This window comes from Amphiura filiformis, chromosome 15 (genome assembly GCF_039555335.1).
Source record: "Amphiura filiformis chromosome 15, Afil_fr2py, whole genome shotgun sequence".
In the NCBI taxonomy this organism is placed as follows: Eukaryota; Metazoa; Echinodermata; class Ophiuroidea; order Amphilepidida; family Amphiuridae; genus Amphiura; species Amphiura filiformis.
This window is the reverse complement of record NC_092642.1, coordinates 15,405,019-15,428,308: the sequence shown is the minus strand read 5'-3', so window position 1 is coordinate 15,428,308 and position 23,290 is coordinate 15,405,019. Positions and strand designations below refer to the sequence as shown.

General features: G+C 38.2%; 1 protein-coding gene across 1 annotated transcript in view; it reads right to left on the bottom strand.

Moving 5' to 3' along the window:
• Positions 1 to 23,290, bottom strand: part of LOC140170734 (uncharacterized) — a 75,172-nt gene that overhangs the window by 26,064 nt on the left and 25,818 nt on the right. Inside the window, 14 exon segments of the mRNA XM_072193965.1 lie at positions 317 to 503; positions 1,193 to 1,386; positions 1,664 to 1,807; positions 2,105 to 2,507; positions 2,819 to 3,072; positions 3,075 to 3,203; positions 3,484 to 3,576; positions 6,483 to 6,541; positions 7,056 to 7,132; positions 10,353 to 10,416; positions 13,671 to 13,781; positions 14,919 to 15,180; positions 15,183 to 15,245; positions 17,779 to 17,873. Of these exon segments, the coding sequence (XP_072050066.1) occupies positions 317 to 503; positions 1,193 to 1,386; positions 1,664 to 1,807; positions 2,105 to 2,507; positions 2,819 to 3,072; positions 3,075 to 3,203; positions 3,484 to 3,576; positions 6,483 to 6,541; positions 7,056 to 7,132; positions 10,353 to 10,416; positions 13,671 to 13,781; positions 14,919 to 15,180; positions 15,183 to 15,245; positions 17,779 to 17,873 (2,135 nt within the window).

The window sequence follows — 23,290 nt, the reverse complement described above, 5'->3', positions numbered from 1 at the left end:
CTATTTAAATGAGTCTATTTGACAAAATGGACGAAAGGCAGACACCCTCCACAAAAACATTACAATACATTGGTCTCACAAAAATACATGTTTGTACAGCTGCCTGTATCAGTAAGTTTCTCAAACTCTAAGTAATGGTTTTGTGAAGGGTGTCTGCCTTTGGTCTATTCACTAAAAAAACTCATTTAGAGGCAAATATGCTTGTAGAAAAATTTCTACGGTATTTAGTTTACTTTTTGGTGCAGCATTTCTAGAAAGTTGACAAAATTCCTAGAATTGATGAATTTTAGATATTTTTTAGAAAACTGAAACTCACCTGTCTATTCTGTGCATTTTGAGCATACACTGAGCGTGACGTCTGATCTAATGCCGATGATATCGTTGGAGTGCTAGTACTGTTGCCCATCAATGTGCTATTCATACTTTGCGTTGGGTATGATGGCTCGCTCACCTTAGTTGTGTACGACAGATGTGAACCCGATGATGGTGGCGGTTCACTCACACTGAAAAATATGATAGACAATGGGATGTTACAGTGTTGAATTCTTAATTTTTCATTTTATTATGAAAGGAGGATTAACTGAGAATGTGAATTACACTGTATTGTATTATTATTAAAGCCATCAAATACAATTTCAGTCAAACTTAAGTTTTGCCAGGAAGGTTTCCTGGTCATATGAAATACTATTAGTAACAACTTGTCAAATACCTTTGCGTGGAGGCGCGCACTGTCTAATATGACTATCCAATATTGTGTGATATTTACACCTGAAAACCAATCAAATTATGTGGATTCTTTACAAGCCACACCCGCTGAATAAGAATTTGGCTTAAAATGACCAGAAAACTTTCCTGACAGTTGTAACTAATAAAATTTAATATTTGGCAAAGAATAACCAAATTAAAATTTGACCAAAATCGTAATTAAGCCTTTAATAACTAACATATCCATATAAAATCACACATTCAACCTTTTTTGTGTGTCATTTAGAAATTGTTATATTAGGAACCACATCTTCTATGCTCACTACCAGATCTGTACACTGTAGAGTCCAAGGTCAGTATCACTTAAGTGCTAAAGTCCTAGATGTGATTTACAAATCCTGCTTCAGTACAAATCTCACAATTCAAATAATACCCAAGCTGCTTCCTAATTTATACGATACCATAAATATTTATGCATGGCACTCACCTATAAGCATCCGATGACAGTGACACACTGACAGCCAATGATGTACTGGGCACGTTGGCGGATGATATTGTCCCTACTTCAAAGTCTGGTAATGATGGCTCCATGTTAATATCCATAGCACCAAACTGGACATCTAATACTCCTAATCCCCTCGCTGGAACCGGACCGGGCATCTCTACTGCTGAAGCTGGAATCTGTTGTATAATGGGAGGAGAAATGAACATTGTACGAAATCTTCAGCAACTTTATGATTTATTACAAAAAGTCAGTTATAAAGTAGCACCAAACCGTCCACAGGATGCGATAGACAACAGTTGCAACGTAGAGCACCCTTGTCTAGGCGGCACCCTTGTCTAGGCCTGCGTACGTAGCGTGTGCCGATACAAAACGGAACATTTGACTACATTTGTAGATATTAGATGGAAGACTAATAAACACTAGATCATTATGACCTCAAACACTTACGCGTACCTTTGTTGACGGCGGTGGTAGTTTCTTTTTGGATGATTTTGATCCCGCAGATGAGGGAACTCTTTGCTGTACTGGCTGCTGATTGGTTGTCAGTTGAGATACGGGGACTGTCGCTGACGGAGGCTCAGGGGGCACTCCACCAAGCTGAAAAATTGGGCAAAAAAGTCAACATTGATTAAAATGTAGAACCCTGCAGGTTTGCTTGAAAACTTAGTATCCTAAATACCATATTCCCTATGACCCCCCCAATAAATGACCCCACATATTTTTTTTTTTTAAAGTAAAAGTGACTGAAATGCAGATATTGCCATGTCATAGCATGCAGGCAAGCTTAAAACTGCCATTTGTTGGGTGTCACCAAACTGGTAGACCTGAAAGTAATTTACAATAAAATTAAAACCTAAACAAGAAGTGAGAAAGAAAACCCTAAACCAAACTTACTTGTTGCACTTGTCCCAATGGCTTGCTAGGCTCTGACACAGGTGGTGGTGGTTTCAGATCTACATATGCACTGAACACACTGCTGCTAGCTGGTCTCTGACCCAGTCCATCTCCGATACTATTTGAGGTACCTCCTACTCTGTTGGAACCCATTCCAGCTGAGCTCCCGATTGCGCTACCCAGTCCGGTTGAACCGCCCATGTTACCAATTCCAGATGATGTACCGATCGTGCCGGCACTACCGATACCCGCACTCCCTATCCCTGAGGTACCTATACTGGTCACACCTATCCCACCAAGACCACCAGATCCACCGAGGCCCCCTGATCCACCGAGGCCCAAGGGCTGATTGTTGACAGATGGTGCTGAGGATGGTTTGGCAAACAACTCTGCAAGGCTGATTCTGTCAAAGAACAATGAAGAAGAAACAAAGATGTTTACTTTGTGCCCGCATCGGGATAAAATGTCTATATATTATGAAGGATGGCGAGGTGTTTAGGTATATGCCACTGGTATAGGCAACACAGTCCAACCTCTTTTACTTTTGCATAGACCTCTTATCCAGCTGTGTGGTCTTTACAGAAAAACGTTCAAGTGGGTTTAATCACAAAAGGTAGCTACTAATGAAAGTACACAGTGGGAATTTTCCATTCAATGATGCTAATTAACATGATTTATCCAGTAAAAATCGTGCAACTAAAAGTAAATACCTACCCACGAGAAATCTCAGGCATGGACGATGATGGCATCCCAGACGAGGGCATTCCAGACGATGGCATTCCAGATGATGGCATCCCACTTGACGGCATCCCAGATGATGGCATCCCAGACGAGGGCATCCCAGATGGCGGCATTCCAGATGATGGCATACCAGATGATGGCATCCCAGATGATGGCATTCCAGACGAGGGCATCCCAGGCGAGGGCGCCAATCCTGCCGCACCAGCCGACAGGGATGCGCCTGCACTCATGGATACCGGGCATTACCTGTGAGAGATGGCGGAGGCATGGCATTGGATTGGGACTCTATACTATCCAGCGTAATCGGTGTTGTCGAAGGCGGCGTTGATGACGCCATAAATACCTTGCTTTCTGTTAACTGCAAGAGATCAAATATAAAGACATCTGTTATACAAACTTGTGTATCCTGACATTTCATATTTTAAGTCAGGAAACATAGTATTAGTAATTTATCATAATATTCAAAGAGGCCATACAAATCTGTGTTCATTATTACCCTTTCTGAAATGCTGCTCGGTATCACACACAAAAACCTTTTAAAATTTCAAGAAGCCCTTGTACAAGTTGCACTACTATTGGTTTTAATTTTTATATATAGTTCTTTTGAATGGGGAAATAATTTAATAGAGGTCACTTACAGCGGTCATCCAATTCGGCTGCCCTACACCCCCTGCGGCACCTGGCCCTGATGTCGCTAGATCAGTACGCCCCCCGCCGTTCAATGCCGCATCCTACCGGTGATAAAATTGTCAAAAAAAAATCAGTGTTTATTTATGTGATGTGTGGGGTGGGAGAGGATGATTAGGTATATACAGATGGAATTAGGAAGGAGGGATGCTATTGGATGAATTACTTCAGCATTGGTTTATACTGCTCAAAATTCTGCTAAATATTCTCATTACTTTCTAAAGTCTTGACTTTATCCATTTAAGTCAAATTGATGATATTGACAAGATTTCTTTATTTTGAATGCTGCACAAAAAGTTCAACTGGTTTTCAAATGGTTCACTTGTACACTGGACTATGAGCATTGCAACGCAGAAAGCCAAAGATATTGGACATTTTGGACTTACATATACTGCACATGATCAGATGTTTTTCAGTAACAGTATCTCATGTCTGAAATGTTCAATGCCCTTGGCTTTACTTGTACACATTACAAATGCCAGGCCATGCTGTTTGAGGCGAGCAATCGCTCTCGCTCACCATCGCTCGCGCAAACTCAATTTCTGGCGAGCGATTTCCAACTCACCATAGACACTAAATATTGGTCACTGTGAATCTCCCAAAATTATCCAAATTTGCATTCAAGTTTCAGCACTTTTGATCGTAATAAATTAACCTTTATCCCTGGAAATGAAAGCGAGGGTGTGCAGTGCGTAAATGTTTCATATTGATAAGAATGATCTTTCAGACCTACATGAAGAGAGTGATTCGACCACTCGCCTAGCATCTTGCTAGCGAGTGATTCACCACTCACCTTACAATTCTAGACGGCAAGGCCTGAATAGGAGATGAAAAGTCATGTGCTAAAAAAAACCAAAACGCCCAACTGACCGACCATACTTGAAAGGTCCTCAAGTCTGTAGAACAGGGTGGTGGTGTTTTTCATCACTTCATAGGCAAGTGTGTGTGTGACTGATTTGAAAATGCACTTTATGTGCTCTAAGCAGTCAAAATTTGATCTGCTTTTATGATCCCTCTAGGGGTGTGATTTTCGGTAATTTTGTGCCCGGCGCATTTGGTGGTAATCGGGTACTGAAATTGCAAAAAAAAAAAATAAATAAAAAATTTCATACTCTATTAATGATATCAAAATGCATTCAAATTCAATGCATTTTTTTTTTTTTTTTTTTTTTTAAATTCGGATACCCGGGCAGTTAATTTCCTGCCCGGGTAATAGGATTATCGGGCGGGACTCGAATTCCCGGGACTCACTCACACCCTTAGATCCCTCGTTCCTTCCATCTGTTAAAGTAAACACTTGTTTATTTTATATAGTCCATGAGCAGAGGAATAGGACTTATCACATGCTAGTGTCTGTACCTGATGGCTTGTGGTTCCTGCATCACCTCAACAAACATGTTTTACAACAAGCTTGAAATCAACATCTCTGATTTGCCAATTTTACCATCCTATATATTTTACAATAGTTGATTTGGGGTGAATTGGACGTACAGAAGTGAAATTATACTCATAAATCACTGTTGCATACCAGCCGTATCAGAGCTGTAACTAATACTCATAGCATTTCAATGCCAATTCGCATAAAAAAAAAAAAAAAAAGGTGTTAAACATTGACCAGTAAGACATTTCGTCGTATGTATCATTGGCCCCTTAACATGTTTAAAGCAAAACCTCTATGTAACCTGTTGGCAGTTTTGTTTTAAACATGTTCAGGGGCCACATGCACATGGAGGTTTTTCCTGCCCAACGACAATTTGTTTCTCCAGAGCATGACTGTAGATGGTTTGTTTAGGTGATGAAGAAGCTCACAAACCTTTTTGGAATAAACACAACAAAGTTGAATTCAGAGACCTTGCTTTTTATCAAATGTATCCAAGCATGCAGGATATTAATTGAAATTAATTAGGTGTGAAGATTTAAACAGACAGAAAGTATCTATAAACCTCCCAACTAAGCTATAAGAATAAAATATTAAAATATATATACAAAGAACTAAAATTCTGTATAAATCCACAATAAAATGAAACAAATGAGGACAAAAGAGTGAAAAACGAAAGGGTCAATAAATAAGGGTTCGGGTAGACCGCTGATGATACCGCTGTAAGTGTAATGATTAAAACAAAAACTGATAATGGTATTTTACACATAATGATAAATTAAGCAAACTTAGGAAATTGCATGATACATACAAGGAAAAAATGCTTCAAAAAGGTTTAACCTCTTCCCAGAACATATCTGGCCAATTCCTGTCCAGATGTATGTCAGATTGTGAAATGCAGGGAATTCCTGTACAGGCCTCAAATTTAATTTGTTGGGGCAACCATTTTCAATGCCAATGGGCTTAGACAAAAATAGGTACTGAGGCCAGAAGTGATGAAGAATGCTTTGATCAGTTGACAAAGATCTGGGGCACCAAGGCAAAAACTGAAGAGCAGGCAATGGCCTCCCTGAAATTTGAGCCCTGTTCCTGTAACTTACTTGCAGGTGCATCTAGCCCAATTACCAGATGCACACCCAAACTTTTTGGATGTGAAATCACACTGTCATACCATAAGTGGCTTGAGATCAGTCAGAGTGATATGGGCTTTTACAGTTGAAATCCCTATGGACAACATAACCGTCACCTCCCAGACATGGGAGTGTGAATTTCAGATGGGGTTACCTGAATGGGCGACTCCATTTGAAATATACACCCCCTGTATGGGAGATTAAGGTCATGTTGTTCATTGAGGGTGTATGAATTTCAACTGGAATAGCCCCATGTTGACAATATTTTTTAGGAATAATATTTACTCCATTCACTCCCAAGTATCATTAATTTAACCCAAATACCCATTTTGAGAACAGGTGATTTGACCAATTCCATTGGCTTCAATCTGCATTAAACATGATTTTCTTGTACTCCTTAGTTGTACGAGGAAGGGGAAATATTTATCAAATCATAACTTACATCACCACTCCAGTCTTCAGCTCCCCAGTCCTCTGTATTAACCATTGAATTATCCCATGCTGACAAATAGACAAGACAAATAATTAGCATAATAAACACTAGGGGGTGATCATTGATTTGGCAGGTAATTTTGAAGCAAAATTGATGAAAGGCTGTAGAGCAGGTCACCCCATTTTACATTCTTTAAGATCAAATGTTGAGCATACATTTTGAAAACCTGTCAAGCACGTTGATATTGACAGCTCTGAAAACAAAAAACATTCATTTCTCAGGAAATTTCCCTGCCATAATCACTAAAATTTGAAATACTTGTTTCAAAATCAATTCATCAATCACCCTATAGGCTTCTTAATCAATCGGTATGACGTGTGATGATTATGTTGAAATCAAAATGGACTTTAAACATCCCTTTATGCAGAAATCATTAAGTTTCTACAACTGGAGAAGATGTGATGCCACTTTATTACTGACATTTAATATCTACATCCATTTCAAATGTTCAGGGAAGAAAGCTTCTTAAATTTTGAATTCCCTATTTATTGAGAGAGCTTCAATTTGAAACCGGTAACTTACTGTTATTTTCTGTCTCTGCTGGTGGATTGGTCCATACATTATCACCTGGTTTAAACGCATCATCCTCAAAGTTACTCCTACAAAGACACAAAATAGACATATCATTTATATTTTCATATAATATGTGTTACAAAATGTCCCTTTTCATATAATACAAGAGGCATAATCTGCATTTAAACACATTCCTGGGATGCTTTTCAATGTGATCTCCTTTTGTGTGTATACACTGTACACTCAATACATGGTAATTTTCCCAGATGCGGATTGGAACGCCGCTTGATGTGCATCACAGGAGATCGTGATCGAGACATTTTTATGATTATCCCGCTCTTGTGTGCAATCACCTAATATTACATGAACTTCCCATTTTAAGAAGGCCAAAATATGCTCCATTCAAATTGGATGCACCACACCAGATATTTTATGTTCCAGACAGTGAAATATAAAAGAATCTAAACCCATCTTTGAAATATAAAAGTTTAACATCTCGAATAACTGCATCTCACAATTAATTTAAGCAACAATCATTTTGTCTTGCTTGTGTCAGTATATCTTGAGTAGCACACAGTTGCCTTTTTAAATACCTCAGGTCTACATTAAGACTTCTAGTGATTGCCTAAAGTAGATTTCATAATTGTTTAAACTTATCATGCTTCAAGCATATTATGAGAGTGAACGCAGAAGTGAAAAATAATCACGCTGATCAGCAATCATGGCAACAAGGTGATTAACCCACCCGTCATCAAGCGTGTAAAAGGAGAAGGTTAGCAACTATTTTAAACTGTTGCAATTTGGTAGTTCGCAGAATCTTGCGAAAGAAAGTGAGCTTGGCAAAAATTGCATTGATCATTTCATAGAGAGTGTGTAGAAGAATTCATATATACTTTTTATAAGTCCTGTGGTTCTTGAGTTATATTGTAAAGAGGGCTGAAACATTCAACAATACTTTTGTAAAACGTACATAACTCACTAACAACAATAAATCAAGCATGTTTATTACGTATATGATTTGTAGAATGAACTTTTGCAAAACATCAAAGTGTTATTTTTCAACAAGTAGACCGCCTAACGATCGTACGCTATTTTGTGCGGTTTGTATTGCAAGGAGATCACTGGCTTGTGCAACGTTATTTTGTGTGGTTTGCATAATTCATTGACCTACAATTTACTCATAGACTAATTTGCAGTCATTTATAATTTTCTCCAGCCAGGGTCAACAGGATTTTTACGTTTTTTGTTGTTTTTTAAAGGAATTTTTATTCTATAATGATAACGACACAATTATAAATAATGTAATTTAACATTGCATGTAGGGCCTATAATGTTGTGTGAGAGCATGGTTTTTGGCATTCAGGGAGATCAAAATGTACAGAATATGGGGTCATTGGTTGAGAGAGTAGATCCGTTTGGATCTAAATTATGGGGGGGCATTGGGTGAGAATGACTTTTTAATGGGGTCTTTGTGTGAGAGCCTAAAGAAGCCTTGAAAATTTAATTTCTAGTTCTAATTGACTTAAAATGGCTTTGTTATTTCATAGTCTTTGGGTGATAGATCTAAAAGAAAAATATGGGGTCTTTGGTTTACACAGCATGTACTGGTAATGGGGTCTTTTGGTGACAGCGATGGTGAAAAAGGGGGTCTTAACAGCCCTACACATATGCGTCACCTCCACAGTGGGAGTGCCCTCCCCCCTCGGATTTCAGCATCTCACATCAAAGCTCCCATTGGGGGCCCCATTCCATTTTTAAAGGAATTTTTATTCTATAATGATAACGACACAAAGGATACTAAATTGATTGAAAAAATGATACCCCTTGCCCCCCCCCCCAAATTTGACATTGCACGTATAACATTCTATGTTCATCAACTGTGACCATTTAATCTAATGATATTAGTTTTATGAGTGTAGATTAGTGGCTAGACATGGGATTGATGGCATCATATCCCACAATGCAAATTGATTAAAGTGACTTTCTGGTGCAGGTGGTGATTACATTTGGCAAAATATCATTAAAACTCCTACTGCACGATGGGTATTGGGTAGGTGTATTATATATTACAATTTCCCCAACAAATTTGCCTGGCCTAATTGAGTGTATTTTGCTCTCAATTTATTTACTCAGAGTATATTAGTCAAAGACATAACAATAGGTGCTAATAACCTGTACACACAGAGTGTGTACTCAATTGAAAAATCAGGAACAATATACCGTGTTTCTAAATCAATGGTATAGTTTTACAGTTTCTCTCTACTATAAGAAACTTTAACCATTAAAACCAATTAACAAACATAACATCAAAAGTAAAACATAATCCGATATAATTTTTCTGTTAAACAAACTTTAACAAAAACGTCACACAATGATACCAACTCTATTACATTTATTCCTGTTTATAAATAATAGCGACTACAAACCAAATTTGAGAATTTGGATAGGCCTATAATTTTTCACAATGAAGGAAGGACAGACGGACGGATCTTCAGACGGAAGCGTTCTTATAATCTCCATTCCATGGCGTACGATAATAATATATTGATTCAAATAATGAAAATCAATTTTTTTGGCTGTTTCGGCCAACAATACATCGCGTACCCGTAAGTGAGGACACCTCTTCTATGCCATCAATAATCACCATCGCTAACATTTTGGTGTGAATCCACAAAATGTCTGTGTTGCGCAGTTAATTTTTGTCACATTTCAAGTTGTACAAACCAACAAATTTGTTAGAATCAAATGCAAGTGTTTTTGCCAAATCATTGCCCTATGTGACGGAATATTAGTACATTACTTGCCAGCTGATTAACATGTACATGAAGTAAATACGAGCTATGTTGTTCCTCCAATGTGAATCCTTAATTGACAGTGGTAGGGTCTTTGTAATAATAAAAATAAATAAATTTTGGATTGATAAAGTGCCTTTCTCCAGATCTTAGAGGACTCAAAGCGCTGTACTTTCGCTGCAATGGTGAATCATCACAATCAGATCGCATCAACTAGGTTGCTGCCTGAACGGCGCACACCTATCCGCATTTAGATTGTAACATCCACCAATTATCTGTGCAGCTCCCCAAATTCCTTTGGGTGAAGGAAGTTTTTGATAACCAAACAACTAATCACCGATTTTTGCGATACAGGAGGAAACCGGAGATCCCGGAGAAAACCTAGAGCGAGCATGGAATCGGGATAAACCAAGTGCACATGAGTCCTTGGGCGCGCCGGGCTTGAACCCGGGACCTCAGTGGTGCAAAGCGAGGGAACACACGCTGCGCTTAACTCGCCCTACCATATACTCACCCAAATTTAGAATTAGTGAAGGACCTTGGTCCCCTTCCTCGCCTTGATGGGCCATTCATGTGATCTGTAAAAACAACCAATAGAAAGACCACATGTTATCTTCTAGAAATATGCTACACTTTTGTTAAGGATTTGTGTTTGTTAGTCCATATCACAAAGTTTTCAAAACATAGCAAAAGATTTTACAAAAAACATAACAAATAATCCACAGCGGGCCCCTATTATTTATGTTAGTATCAATTACTGAAAAGTGAAAAATCATACACATTTCAGAAACTTTATGCAATTTCATGGCCATGATACAGGCATGAGAATGATCATCATGAGAAAACCTGAAGTGTTTGAAAAAAGCCTGAAAAAGTGTGTGAAATTGGGCTAAAAGGGCCAAAAAACGGGCTGAAATTTAAAGAAAGTGCAGAAATTTGGACAACAAAAAAGCCTGGATTCAGGTTTATACCTGAAAATTCTCATGCCTGATGATATAATAGATCATAAAAACACAGCTCAGACCCAAGATTATGGGCTGTTTAAAAACAAATACAATTTAATGAAAAAAAAATCAATTTATGCAAATGAGCTACCAAATTAGCTTATCTTGAGACAAAACCTAGTAGAATTTAAGACCGCCAATTGTCGCCCCTCCACCAAGTCACATCCCTCCGGGACATCACTACATGTATATGCTTTAACAGTTCTGAGAAATTGCACTCAGGGACATTTATACAAATTAGCTACCATATTAGTATATTTTGCGACGAAAACCTAATGAATGACCGCTAATTGCCACCCCGTCCACCAAATCACATCACCATACGCCTTGCCAGTTGAAATTGCACTTGCAAACTTGGACGGAATGATAGACAGACGGACAACCAGGAAACATAATACATCAGATGAAGGCATAAAAACGATCTGATCAATTCAAAATCATTTGTAAAATCTTCCAATTCACTTTTTTTCCACTGCGGATCCACCATCTCATGTGATACCATTATTTTTGGCGCAGAACCACACATTGTTCTTGAAATAATGGTATAGCCCATGTCATTGTTAGGAGATGACAGATGCATGGCAGAAGCAACCCATTAGTCCAAAAAGGGTTCAAGTTGTGGTTTAGGACATAGGTTAGCATTAGGGTTAGTATTAGGTATGGAGTTAGATTACGGTAAAGCCTAAGTTCTCCGTTTTAAGGAAAAAGAAGAAACTTCATGGAATTCAAAGTAGAAAACAGAAAATGGACTTTTGCAACAAAAAGCAAAATTAAAGCTTATTACAGTCTAATTTTCTATACATTCAACAGAAAGCACAAACCAAAAAACATTTCACTGAAATTTGCTCAAATTTATCATTACTTGACTTCAGGGTCATATATTTACAGTATTTTTTCTTTGCTATATCGTTGTTTTCTCCAGGTCAACATGTGAATTCACCTTTTCGGTAAATCCCATAAGCCTTTGCGAGTACACCTGAGAACTCGTCATTTTGCAATGTGCAGTAATGATGTTCGATAAATGATGTGCGCAACGGTGCAGATCGGTGTGACGTAAAATGACGAGTTCTCAGGTTGTTGACAGTGTTTTTTATATGAAAAAAAAAGGTTTCCCGGAGTAGGTAAATTTTTATGGTGATTTTTAGAAAATGGAAAACAACACTGATTTAAGGTGGTATTACACCCTTGATAAATTTAGACATTTTTGCATTTTCTCAAAAATAATAACACACTGGTAACAAAAGTTATGTATATTATAGGGGCAAGGAATCCAGTTACTACATTTTAATTTCAGTGATTCAAGACAATCGGTACGTTATTTATGATAAGAAAAGAGGTGCCGCTAGATTGTACCTCATTTCTTGACACATATAATGAATCACTGAAATTTCAGTGAAGTCATTGGATTCCTTGCCCCTATAATATACATAACTTTTGTTACCAGCTCCAGTGTGCAGTTATTTTTTGAGAAAAATGCAAAATTAGTCACAAAATTTGTTACCACCTTAACATTTACAAAACAGAGAATTTCGGTCTCTAGGTTATGGTAAGTGTTAGGATTACAGTTAAATTAGGTTATGGCTAGGATGACGTTAAGGTTAGGGTAAGGGTTAGGTTCATAACTCAGGGAACAATCCAAAAGTTTTATGATGTCTTAAATAAAAAACGAAAGTGCTTTTGTTAGGAGGGCGACCTCTCCCTCACTCCCTGAAACTCAAATGTGAAATAATGAAATATTTAAATCATCAAAAGATCCAACTTTGACCAACATTTTACATTTTGCAGTTTTTTATGTAATCAGACTTTTTTTACCCCTCCCCTAACAAAAAGACTTTTGTTTATAAGACATCATTAAACTTTTGGCTTTTTCCTTAAGTTACCGGGTTTTCAAATTCATATTTTCGGAATAATGAATATTGACCCTTCTGACAATTGACCTGTAACTGTAAGCACTACAAAAACAATCTTTAAAGGCACAATCAGTGATCCTTGCGAAAGCATTCAAATCTTGGAAATAGCGTCAAAATGAAAGAAAAGTCTATAAAATCATCACTTGGTGTTGTTTTCATATGAAATTTGTTCAAAAAACGGGAAAAAACAGAAGCGCTGAAAACATTTTAATTGCATTTCCCTGTCAGTGTCTGCACGGACAGACTCAAACATTGACAAAAAGATCAAATTTTATCCGTATCAGATTGATTTTGGTCATATCACTTTCAAGGTATATTAGCACACAAAATTGATTTCTAAATGATTTTTTAGATTTTCTGATTAAGCGAATCACCGATAGTACCTTTAATACCTTTATTCTCTAATTGTAAATCATTGTGAAATCCACCTAACGCACTGCCTGTAAAATATAAGATAAAAAGCTTTACAATGACGGTTTCACCAACGACCAAGAACAGGTAACAAGCAAATTAACTGAACTGCTTTAAATCACTCTCCTATGTAACAATATTTTGTTTTTCCTTCCTTATGCCACTATCCTTCCAATTTCTTTCATTCTTTTCCCATCATACTTCTCAGATATGGCCTTAGGCCAGTATATAGTCTCAAATTTTTCCCGTTGCGACAGACAATACGTTATCGGTCGTATACTGCTACAATTGTTGATGTTTATTATGGTTTTCGGTTCATGGCAAAGATTTTCCTCCTTAACGATTAGAATTGTTTGAGACCTTTGTTCTCCATCTCAAAGTTTTTACGCTGCCGCAAATTATTACTACAGCAGCAAAATTGCCTCTGTCGCAACGACCAAATGCACAAAAAATGCTGGACTATATTCTGGCCTACAAAGGGTGTGATATATTGCTACATTAACTCACCAAATCCCCTTCTTCCTCTCCCTCTGCCAGACTCTCCTCCATCCCATCGATTTCTTTCATTCTTTTCCCTTTCTCTGTCTCGGCTGCTGGATTCATTATCACGACCACGCCCTGGGTTAATACAAAATATACAATCGTCCTTGGTTTTAGCATGCTGAAAAGTCATACATTTCAATTTTGAAGTAAACTGGCTATTTTCATACAGCCCAAAAAAAGCATTTAAAATCCTTTATTTTTACCTGCTACAGAATGCATATTGGCAAATCAAACATAAGTAAAGCAGTGAAAATCTATTAACTCAGTGTTCTAAACTGAGTACAAAGTCCTAACGTGATCAATAGCAACTAAAGGGAAGCTTGCAACAGACAGTTGAGTCAATACTACCTGGTCAGGGTATGTTGTCTGTCACTCAGTAAGTTTGGACATTGGTAAGTTAATTGCTCACCAGGTTGGGGTAGAAACATTCAAATAATGCTGCCCCACTTCAAGAAAAATATATAAAATTCTACTTCAATGGTAAATTGATCACACACTGGCTACAGGTCCGTTCATACTACGCCGCACTTGCTTTGAGATGCTTTGCCGATATATCGAGTACTTTTAGCCGCAACTCAATGCAGCTCGTCGCATTTCCAAGTTAAAATGTATTTCACTTTGTTGCGATACAGTGCAGCAACGCATCGCAATTGCGGCATAGTATGAACGGACCTTAAGTATTTCAAATTCAGATGGGGGACATTTGAATTGTGCTGCTAAGCTTCCTGAAAGTGATGAGAAAGAGTACTGTAGTAATTGATGCATTTTGGTATTTCCTGCCAACAGACCTCAGAGGTGGTAGTAGTAGTAGTGTCATCAAAATGGGTTGAGGCATTCAACTATTCTCAAACGTACATCATTGGCCAAAAAGCAGAAATACAAAAGGCATGTTACAATATATTACTCATTTCGATGTCAGGTTTGATTTTGCAAGCATATAATTAGGGATTTGAAGTACTTTACTGTATAATTTGTAAACAAAGCCAAGTGAAGTACAGAAGTGTCTCCCTTTAGGGCGTTTCCTTCAAGTAAGGCATGCAGAGTCACACCAGGGTAAAGGCTTATTAGAGGGATTACACAGAATAAAGCTTATGACTTCACACTAGATCAGTTTGGATGACTTCTTACATTATAAAGGAGTATTCTCCTTTGGTTTGGCAATGAAGGCAAAGTGTTCCATTTTTTCAGTACAAATTACAAGCCAATACTTACCTCTGGCCATCCTGGGAGGTAACTGTCCTCTGTTATTTCTTCCTCGTCCTCTACCACCACCACCAAATCCACCCCTCTCCCTTTCACCATCTCTTTCTCTACCACCGGAATCTCGGAATCCAAATCCATCTCTGTCCTTATCTTTGTCTTTGCCGTCTCTGTCCTTATTGCCCCTGTTATCCCTTCTTTCTCGTCCACCCATGTCTTTATCTGGACCGTTGTCTTTGTTGCTGGTAATAAGATCGGAATTATTTCTGAAGCCTCCCGTCGACACGCCACCACGCTGTTTACTTTTTTTTTGCTACTTACTGTTGCCCATTCTCCCTGCTGTGCAGAAGATAAATTGATAATAAATGTTACAAGTTAGGCATGGATTCACTTTGGGGACAAATTGATAGCTAGTACTAAGGAAACAGTAGTGTTCAATAATTACAATGTAATAATCTTACATTTAGGAACAACCCACCGAAGAACAAACCCAGAATTGTTGCTTACAAAATTTTAAAAGCTGTGAAAGAGCATTGTAGTAATTGATGCATTTTAGTATTTTCTGCCAATAGACCTCAGAGGTGGTAGTAGGTGTTATCAAAATGGGTTGAAGCATTCAACTATTCTCAAACGTACATCATCGGCCAAAAGCATAAATACAAAAGGCATGTTACAAGATACTCATTTCAATATTGATTTGGCTGACTCTGCAAGTATTGTGTTTTACCAAAAGCAACACATTATGGGAAATTATCTGATTTGCTTAGATATCTATACCATCAATAGATAACAATGAATAGACTCGTCTACTGGAAGGCTAGCTTCTTGGGAGTTGATATTCCTTCCATCTCTTTTTCAGGCACATCCCAGTCACAATGGGGGGGGGGGGGCAGAAATTACCATTCTTTGGTGCCACTTTTCTTCTGTCCCAGTTCTCTATGTCCTATGCAGTTACAGAAATGTCCCAAATTTATTGTGAAATTAGGTCTACAGCATTATCCAGCAATTATGCCAAGAGTTTGATTGGTACACATGCAATTATGTGACAGATGCCCCATTACAGCTAAGTTGGCAACATATTTCTTCTCACATTGGTGCGGTGCAAGCAATGAAGCAGCACCCCTAACAAGCAATGAATCAGCACCCCACATTGCCAAACCTGACAATTACTTGTGCAGCCATGATCCTGGAACTTAGCAATGATATTACTAGTTGGTTTCCATGTCACTTACTGCTATTCAAAGTTAGTATAGTATAGCTTTTAGATGCTAATGATTAATCAATAGGGGTGGTTTCATAACTCAACCACTGGCGCCCTGAAGGTCAGGCTGAAGTAGGGTCCGATTCTATCGTTCAGGCAGAACAACATAATGCGGCTAAACAGTCGGATCAACCAGGGTGCTGGCAGTTAGGTTTTGAATCCATAGGGAGAAACATGATCCAATTATGTCAAGTGGTACACTCTTGGTGTCATGGGCTTGGCCATCAGTTAAACTGTTCTCTCACAAGGGTCAACCCATAATTATATGAAGAATACAAACCCAGAATTGTTGCTTACAAAAATGTGAAAGAGCATTAGCTCGAGATACTCTAGCTAAAATACAGGTTTACATTTACTATCTTACATTATCTTGCTGTATTTCAGCTAGAGCTCCAAACGACAAGCTTCCGGGTTTTTTTTGAGAACAATACTGTTACGTAAGATGAAGAAGAAACCCGCCTGGAGCCCGCCCTACTCATTATTTCATTGTACTTATTGCAATTTGCCTCCACACATTACGTAATCAACACAAAGCTTTTGTGAGGATTAGTGAGTGGATAAGAAATTGACAGTGGAGGATACTGAAGGACACGCCGATTGTTAGTTGTCAATCATGAATTGCATAACGTATTAATATTTTACTGCATGGCATTCCGCAAACACCAAGACAAATTATGCCGTATTTTTCCAAAGATCATCTCAAATGAAGTAAGCTGAATGCGATCTGTACTTTTGTAACATTCCGATCGCTTTTGATCACCTATTATCGGCGTAATTTGCTTGAAAACACGTGAGTTCATGTTGTGTAAACATAATTAGCATAGACACAAATGAAATTATGATGCAATACAATGCAATTTGAATGCGCAGCAGATCTATAGAAATAACGTTGCCCGGTTTTATGCAGAATTAGACCCTGTCTGAAGAGCATTGAAGTAATTGATGCATTTGAGTATTTTCTGCCAACAGACCTCAGAGGTGGTAGTAGGTGTTATCAAAATGGGTTTAGGCATTCAACTATTCTCAAACGTACATCATTGGCCATAAGCGTATACAAAATGCATGTTACAAGATACTCAATTCAATATTGATTTGGCAGACTCTGTATTGTGTTTTACCAAAAGCAACAAATTATGGAAAATTATCTGATTTGCTTTGATATCTATAGTCTATACCCTCAATAGATAACAATGAATAGACTCGTCTACTGAAAAGCTAGCTTGTTGGAGTTGATATCCCCTCCATCTCTTTTTCAGGCACATCCCAGTTAGAAGGAGTTAGGAACAGAAATTACCATTCTTTGGTGCCACTTTTCTTCTGTCCCAGTACTGTGATGCAGTCACAGAAGTGTATCAAATTTGTGTGAAATTAAGCGATGCCACAGGAAATGCCACAGCATTATTGAACAATTGTGCAATGCAATTATGTGACAGATGCCCCATTGTAGCGTATGTAAAGTTGGCAACATATTTTGGTGCGGTGCAAACAATAAAGTAGCACCCCACAAGAAATGAATCAGCACCCCCCCCCACACAAGCAAGGAAGTAACAATCCACCTAAGCAATGAAACACCACCCCAAGCAATGAATCAGCACTCCCACATTGTCAAACCTGACAATTACTTATGTAGCCATGATCCTGGAACTTATCAATGATATTACTAGTTGGTTTTGATGTTACTTCAAAGTTAGTATAGCCTTTAGATGCTAATGATTAATCAATAGGGGATGGTTTCATTTATACTCAATCACTGGCACCCTGAAATAGGTACCAATTCTGTTGTTCAGTCAGACAGAAGTCAGAACAACACAATGTGGCTAAACAGCTGGTTTTATCTCTGTACCAGGGTGCCAACAGTAATGTTTGAATCCATAGGGAGAGAGACATCAAAATATGTCAAGTGGTACACTCTTAGCATCATGGGCAAATATCTTGGCCATCAGTTAACCTGATCTCTCACAGGAGACAACCCATCATATTTGAAGAACACCCCCTCCAGGAATTGTTGCTTACAAAAAGGTGTGAAAGAGCATTGAAGTAATTGATGCATTTTAGTATTTTCTGCCAACAGCCCTCAGAGGTGGTAGTAGGTGTTATCAAAATGGGTTGAGGCATTCAACTATTCTCAAACGTTCATCATTGGCCATAAGCATAGATACAAAAGGCATGTTACAAGATACTCAATTGAATATTGATTTGGCAGACTCTGTATTGTGTTTTACCAAAAGCAACAAATTATGGAAAATTATCTGATTTGCTTAGATATCTATATACCATCAATAGATAACAATAAATAGACTCGTCTACTGGAAGGTTAGCTTGTTGGAGTTGATATACCCTCCATCTCTTTTTCAGGTACATCCCAGTTATAAGGAGTTTGGGAACATAAATTACCATTCTTTGGAGCCACTTTTCTTCTGTCCCAGTACCTCCAAGCAGTCACAGAAATGTGCCAAATTTAGCGATGCCACAGGAAATGCCACAGCATTATTCAACAATTGTGCCATGCAATTATGTGACACAATGGGTCACAAAATAGGTACCAATTCTGTTGTTCAGTCAGAAGTCAGAACAACACAATGTGGCTAAACAGCTGGTTTTATCTGTACCAGGGTGCCAGCAGTAATGTTTGAATCCATAGGGAGAGAGACATCAAAATATGTCAAGTGGTACACTCTTAGCATCATGGGCAAATATCTTGGCCATCAGTTAACCTGATCTCTCACAGGAGACAACCCATCATATATTTGAAGAACACCCCCCCCCCCAAGAAATTGTTGCTTACAAAAAGGTGTGAAAGAGCATTGAAGTAATTGATGCATTTTAGTATTTTCTGCCAACAGCCCTCAGAGGTGGTAGTAGGTGTTATCAAAATGGGTTGAGGCATTCAACTTTTCTCAAACGTTCATCATTGGCCATAAGCATAGATACAAAAGGCATGTTACAAGATACTCAATTCAATATTGATTTGGCAGACTCTGTATTGTGTTTTGTAAATACCAAAAGCAACAAATTATGGAAAATTATCTGATTTGCTTAGATATCTATATACCATCAATAGATAACAATAAATAGACTCGTCTACTGGAAGGTTAGCTTGTTGGAGTTGATATACCCTCCATCTCTTTTCAGGTACATCCCAGTTATAAGGAGTTTGGGAACATAAATTACCATTCTTTGGCGCCACTTTTCTTCTGTCCCAGTACCTCCAGGCAGTCACAGAAATGTGCCAAATTTAGCGATGCCACAGGAAATGCCACAGCATTATTCAACAATTGTGCTATGCAATTATGTGACACAATGGGTCACAAAATAGGTACCAATTCTGTTGTTCAGTCAGAAGTCAGAACAACACAATGTGGCTAAACAGCTGGTTTTATCTGTACCAGGGTGCCAGGAGTAATGTTTGAATCCATAGGGAGAGAGACATCAAAATATGTCAAGTGGTACACTCTTAGCATCATGGGCAAATATCTTGGCCATCAGTTAATCTGATCTCTCACAGGAGACAACCCATCATATATTTGAAGAACACCCCCCCCCAGAATTGTTGCTTACAAAAAGGTGTGAAAGAGCATTGAAGTAATTGATGCATTTTAGTATTTTCTGCCAACAGCCCTCAGAGGTGGTAGTAGGTGTTATCAAAATGGGTTGAGGCATTCAACTATTCTCAAACGTTCATCATTGGCCATAAGCATAGATACAAAAGGCATGTTACAAGATACTCAATTCAATAATGATTTGGCAGAATCTGTATTGTGTTTTACCAAAAGCAACAAATTATGGAAAATTATCTGATTTGCTTAGATATCTATATACCATCAATAGATAACAATAATTAAAAAGACTCGTCTACTGGAAGGTTAGCTTGTTGGAGTTGATATACCCTCCATCTCTTTTTCAGGTACATCCCAGTTATAAGGAGTTTGGGAACATAAATTACCATTCTTTGGAGCCACTTTTCTTCTGTCCCAGTACCTCCAGGCAGTCACAGAAATGTGCCAAATTTAGCGATGCCACAGCATTATTCAACAATTGTGCCATGCAATTATGTGACACAATGGGTCACAAAATAGGTACCAATTCTGTTGTTCAGTCAGAAGTCAGAACAACACAATGTCGCTAAACAGCTGGTTTTATCTGTACCAGGGTGCCAGCAGTAATGTTTGAATCCATAGGGGAGAAACATCAAAATATCTCAAGGGGTACACTCTTAGCATCATGGGCAAATATCTTGGCCATCAGTTAACCTGATCTCTCACAGGAGACAACCCATCATATATTTGAAGAACACCCCCCCCCCAAGAATTGTTGCTTACAAAAAGGTGTGAAAGAGCATTGAAGTAATTGATGCATTTTAGTATTTTCTGCCAACAGCCCTCAGAGGTGGTAGTAGGTGTTATCAAAATGGGTTGAGGCATTCAACTATTCTCAAACGTTCATCATTGGCCATAAGCATAGATACAAAAGGCATGTTACAAGATGCTCAATTCAATATTGATTTGGCAGACTCTGTATTGTGTTTTACCAAAAGCAACAAATTATGGAAAATTATCTGATTTGCTTAGATATCTATATACCATCAATAGATAACAATAAATAGTCTCGTCTACTGGAAGGTTAGCTTGTTGGAGTTGATATACCCTCCATCTCTTTTTCAGGTACATCCCAGTTATAAGGAGTTTGGGAACATAAATTACCATTCTTTGGAGCCACTTTTCTTCTGTCCCAGTACCTCCAGGCAGTCACAGAAATGTGCCAAATTTAGCGATGCCACAGCATTATTCAACAATTGTGCCATGCAATTATGTGACACAATGGGTCACAAAATAGGTACCAATTCAGTCAGAAGTCAGAACAACACAATGTCGCTAAACAGCTGGTTTTATCTGTACCAGGGTGCCAGCAGTAATGTTTGAATCCATAGGGAGAGAGACATCAAAATATGTCAAGTGGTACACTCTTAGCATCATGGGCAAATATCTTGGCCATCAGTTAACCTGATCTCTCACAGGAGACCACCCATCATATTTGAAGAACACCCCCCTCCAGGAATTGTTGCTTACAAAAAGGTGTGAAAGAGCATTGAAGTAATTGATGCATTTTAGTATTTTCTGCCAACAGCCCTCAGAGGTGGTAGTAGGTGTTATCAATATGGGTTGAGGCATTCAACTATTCTCAAACGTTCATCATTGGCCATAAGCATAGATACAAAAGGCATGTTACAAGATACTCAATTCAATATTGATTTGGCAGACTCTGTAGTCTGTATTGTGTTTTACCAAAAGCAACAAATTATGGAAAATTATCTGATTTGCTTAGATATCTATATACCATCAATAGATAACAATGAATAGACTCGCTCTACTGGAAGGTTAGCTTGTTGGAGTTGATATTCCTCCATCTCTTTTTCAGGCACATCCCAGTTATAAGGAGTTTGGGAACATAAATTACCATTCTTTGGAGCCACTTTTCTTCTGTCCCAGTACCTCCAAGCAGTCACAGAAATGTGCCAAATTTATCGATGCCACAGGAAATACCACAGCATTATTCAACAATTGTGCCATGCAATTATGTGACACAATGGGTCACAAAATAGGTACCAATTCTGTTGTTCAGTCAGAAGTCAGAACAACACAATGTGGCTAAACAGCTGGTTTTATCTGTACCAGGGTGCCAGCAGTAATGTTTGAATCCATAGGGAGAGAGACATCAAAATATGTCAAGTGGTACACAGTGCTGTACGGTGCAAAAACTGATTGAGGAGCCAATGGCTCCTAACTTTATAAATTTAGGCGCCCAAATTTTGCTCCCAGGTAAAAAATCTGAGGTGCCAACTGAACAGCCACGTGTGTTGAATGTTCATAGCTGCTGTATCCTGATCTACATATTCCCTTTGAATGCTACATACTTCATACGCAGCATGTACAGGGTTAGCGGTGCCTGGTTAAAACAGGGGGTCCAGTGGAAGCTATTTGGACCCATTAACCCCCCATTTAGTCTGAAAACAGGGCGTCCAAACCTAAAAACAAAGGGTCCAAAACTCCAAAATCTTTAAAAATTGAAAAAAAAATAAAAATAATTAAAAAAACCATTAAATTAAATTATTTAATTTAATTTAATTTAATTTAAATTAAATAATTTAATTTAATTTAATTTAATTTAATTTAATTTAATTTAATTTAATTTAATTATTTTATTTCATTTTATATCTATATATTCCATGTCTACCGCCTGCTGCCTTTACTGCCTAGAGAGGGCAGTATATTGTGTTTTTATAAAATCCAAGATGGCGGACTCGATCTCATAAAGTTCGCGATACGGCCAAAAAAGGGCTGAAGTTAGTGTAAATTCTACTTCACAAATCAGTATTGCTGTGTGATTATTAATTATTGAAGTGAATTAGTCCATACTTCACCATTTTAGGGGTTCAGTTGTTTGAAAAATGATGTGCATATTATGCAATTTGGGGCCTAGAATGCCGGACTTTCTGAAAGTTTTGGAAGGCTAAAATAATGACCGGCAACGATATGAACTGAAAATTAACGGCGCCCAGCCTTGGATTTTCCAAAAAACAACGACTTTTTGTGGCCAATTTTGAAAATTAATGACACATTTATGTAAATAAACAGTTAACATTGGTAAATGGGAGGATTTTTTATTTCTACACAGTAAATCAGGCTGCGATTTGGATGCGTCCAGTCGAGATTTTTTGGACCCCTAACCTCCTTGGATTTAGAAATTCAGTGCGTCCAAAATTACCCGTTTTCAAAATTTTGCGTCCAGGACGCAATGACGCACTAAAACGCGAACCCTGAGCATGTACAGTGTAGGCCTTTACGTTTTCCAGGAAGTCCCCATTGAGACATCATGATAAATGCATATTCATAGCATACATTCGTACTCTTGAATGCTACATTACATAGGCCTACATGTTTTGTTTTTGGCGATTAAAAGCTTCAGCAGTTGGTCGCCATTTGCGCCAGGGATTGAATATTTAGTCGCCATCAACAAAAATCTAGTCGCCAATGCGCCTAAAACGGTCGCACCGTACAGCACTGGTGGTACACTCTTAGCATCATGGGCAAATATCTTGGCCATCAGTTAACCTGATCTCTCACAG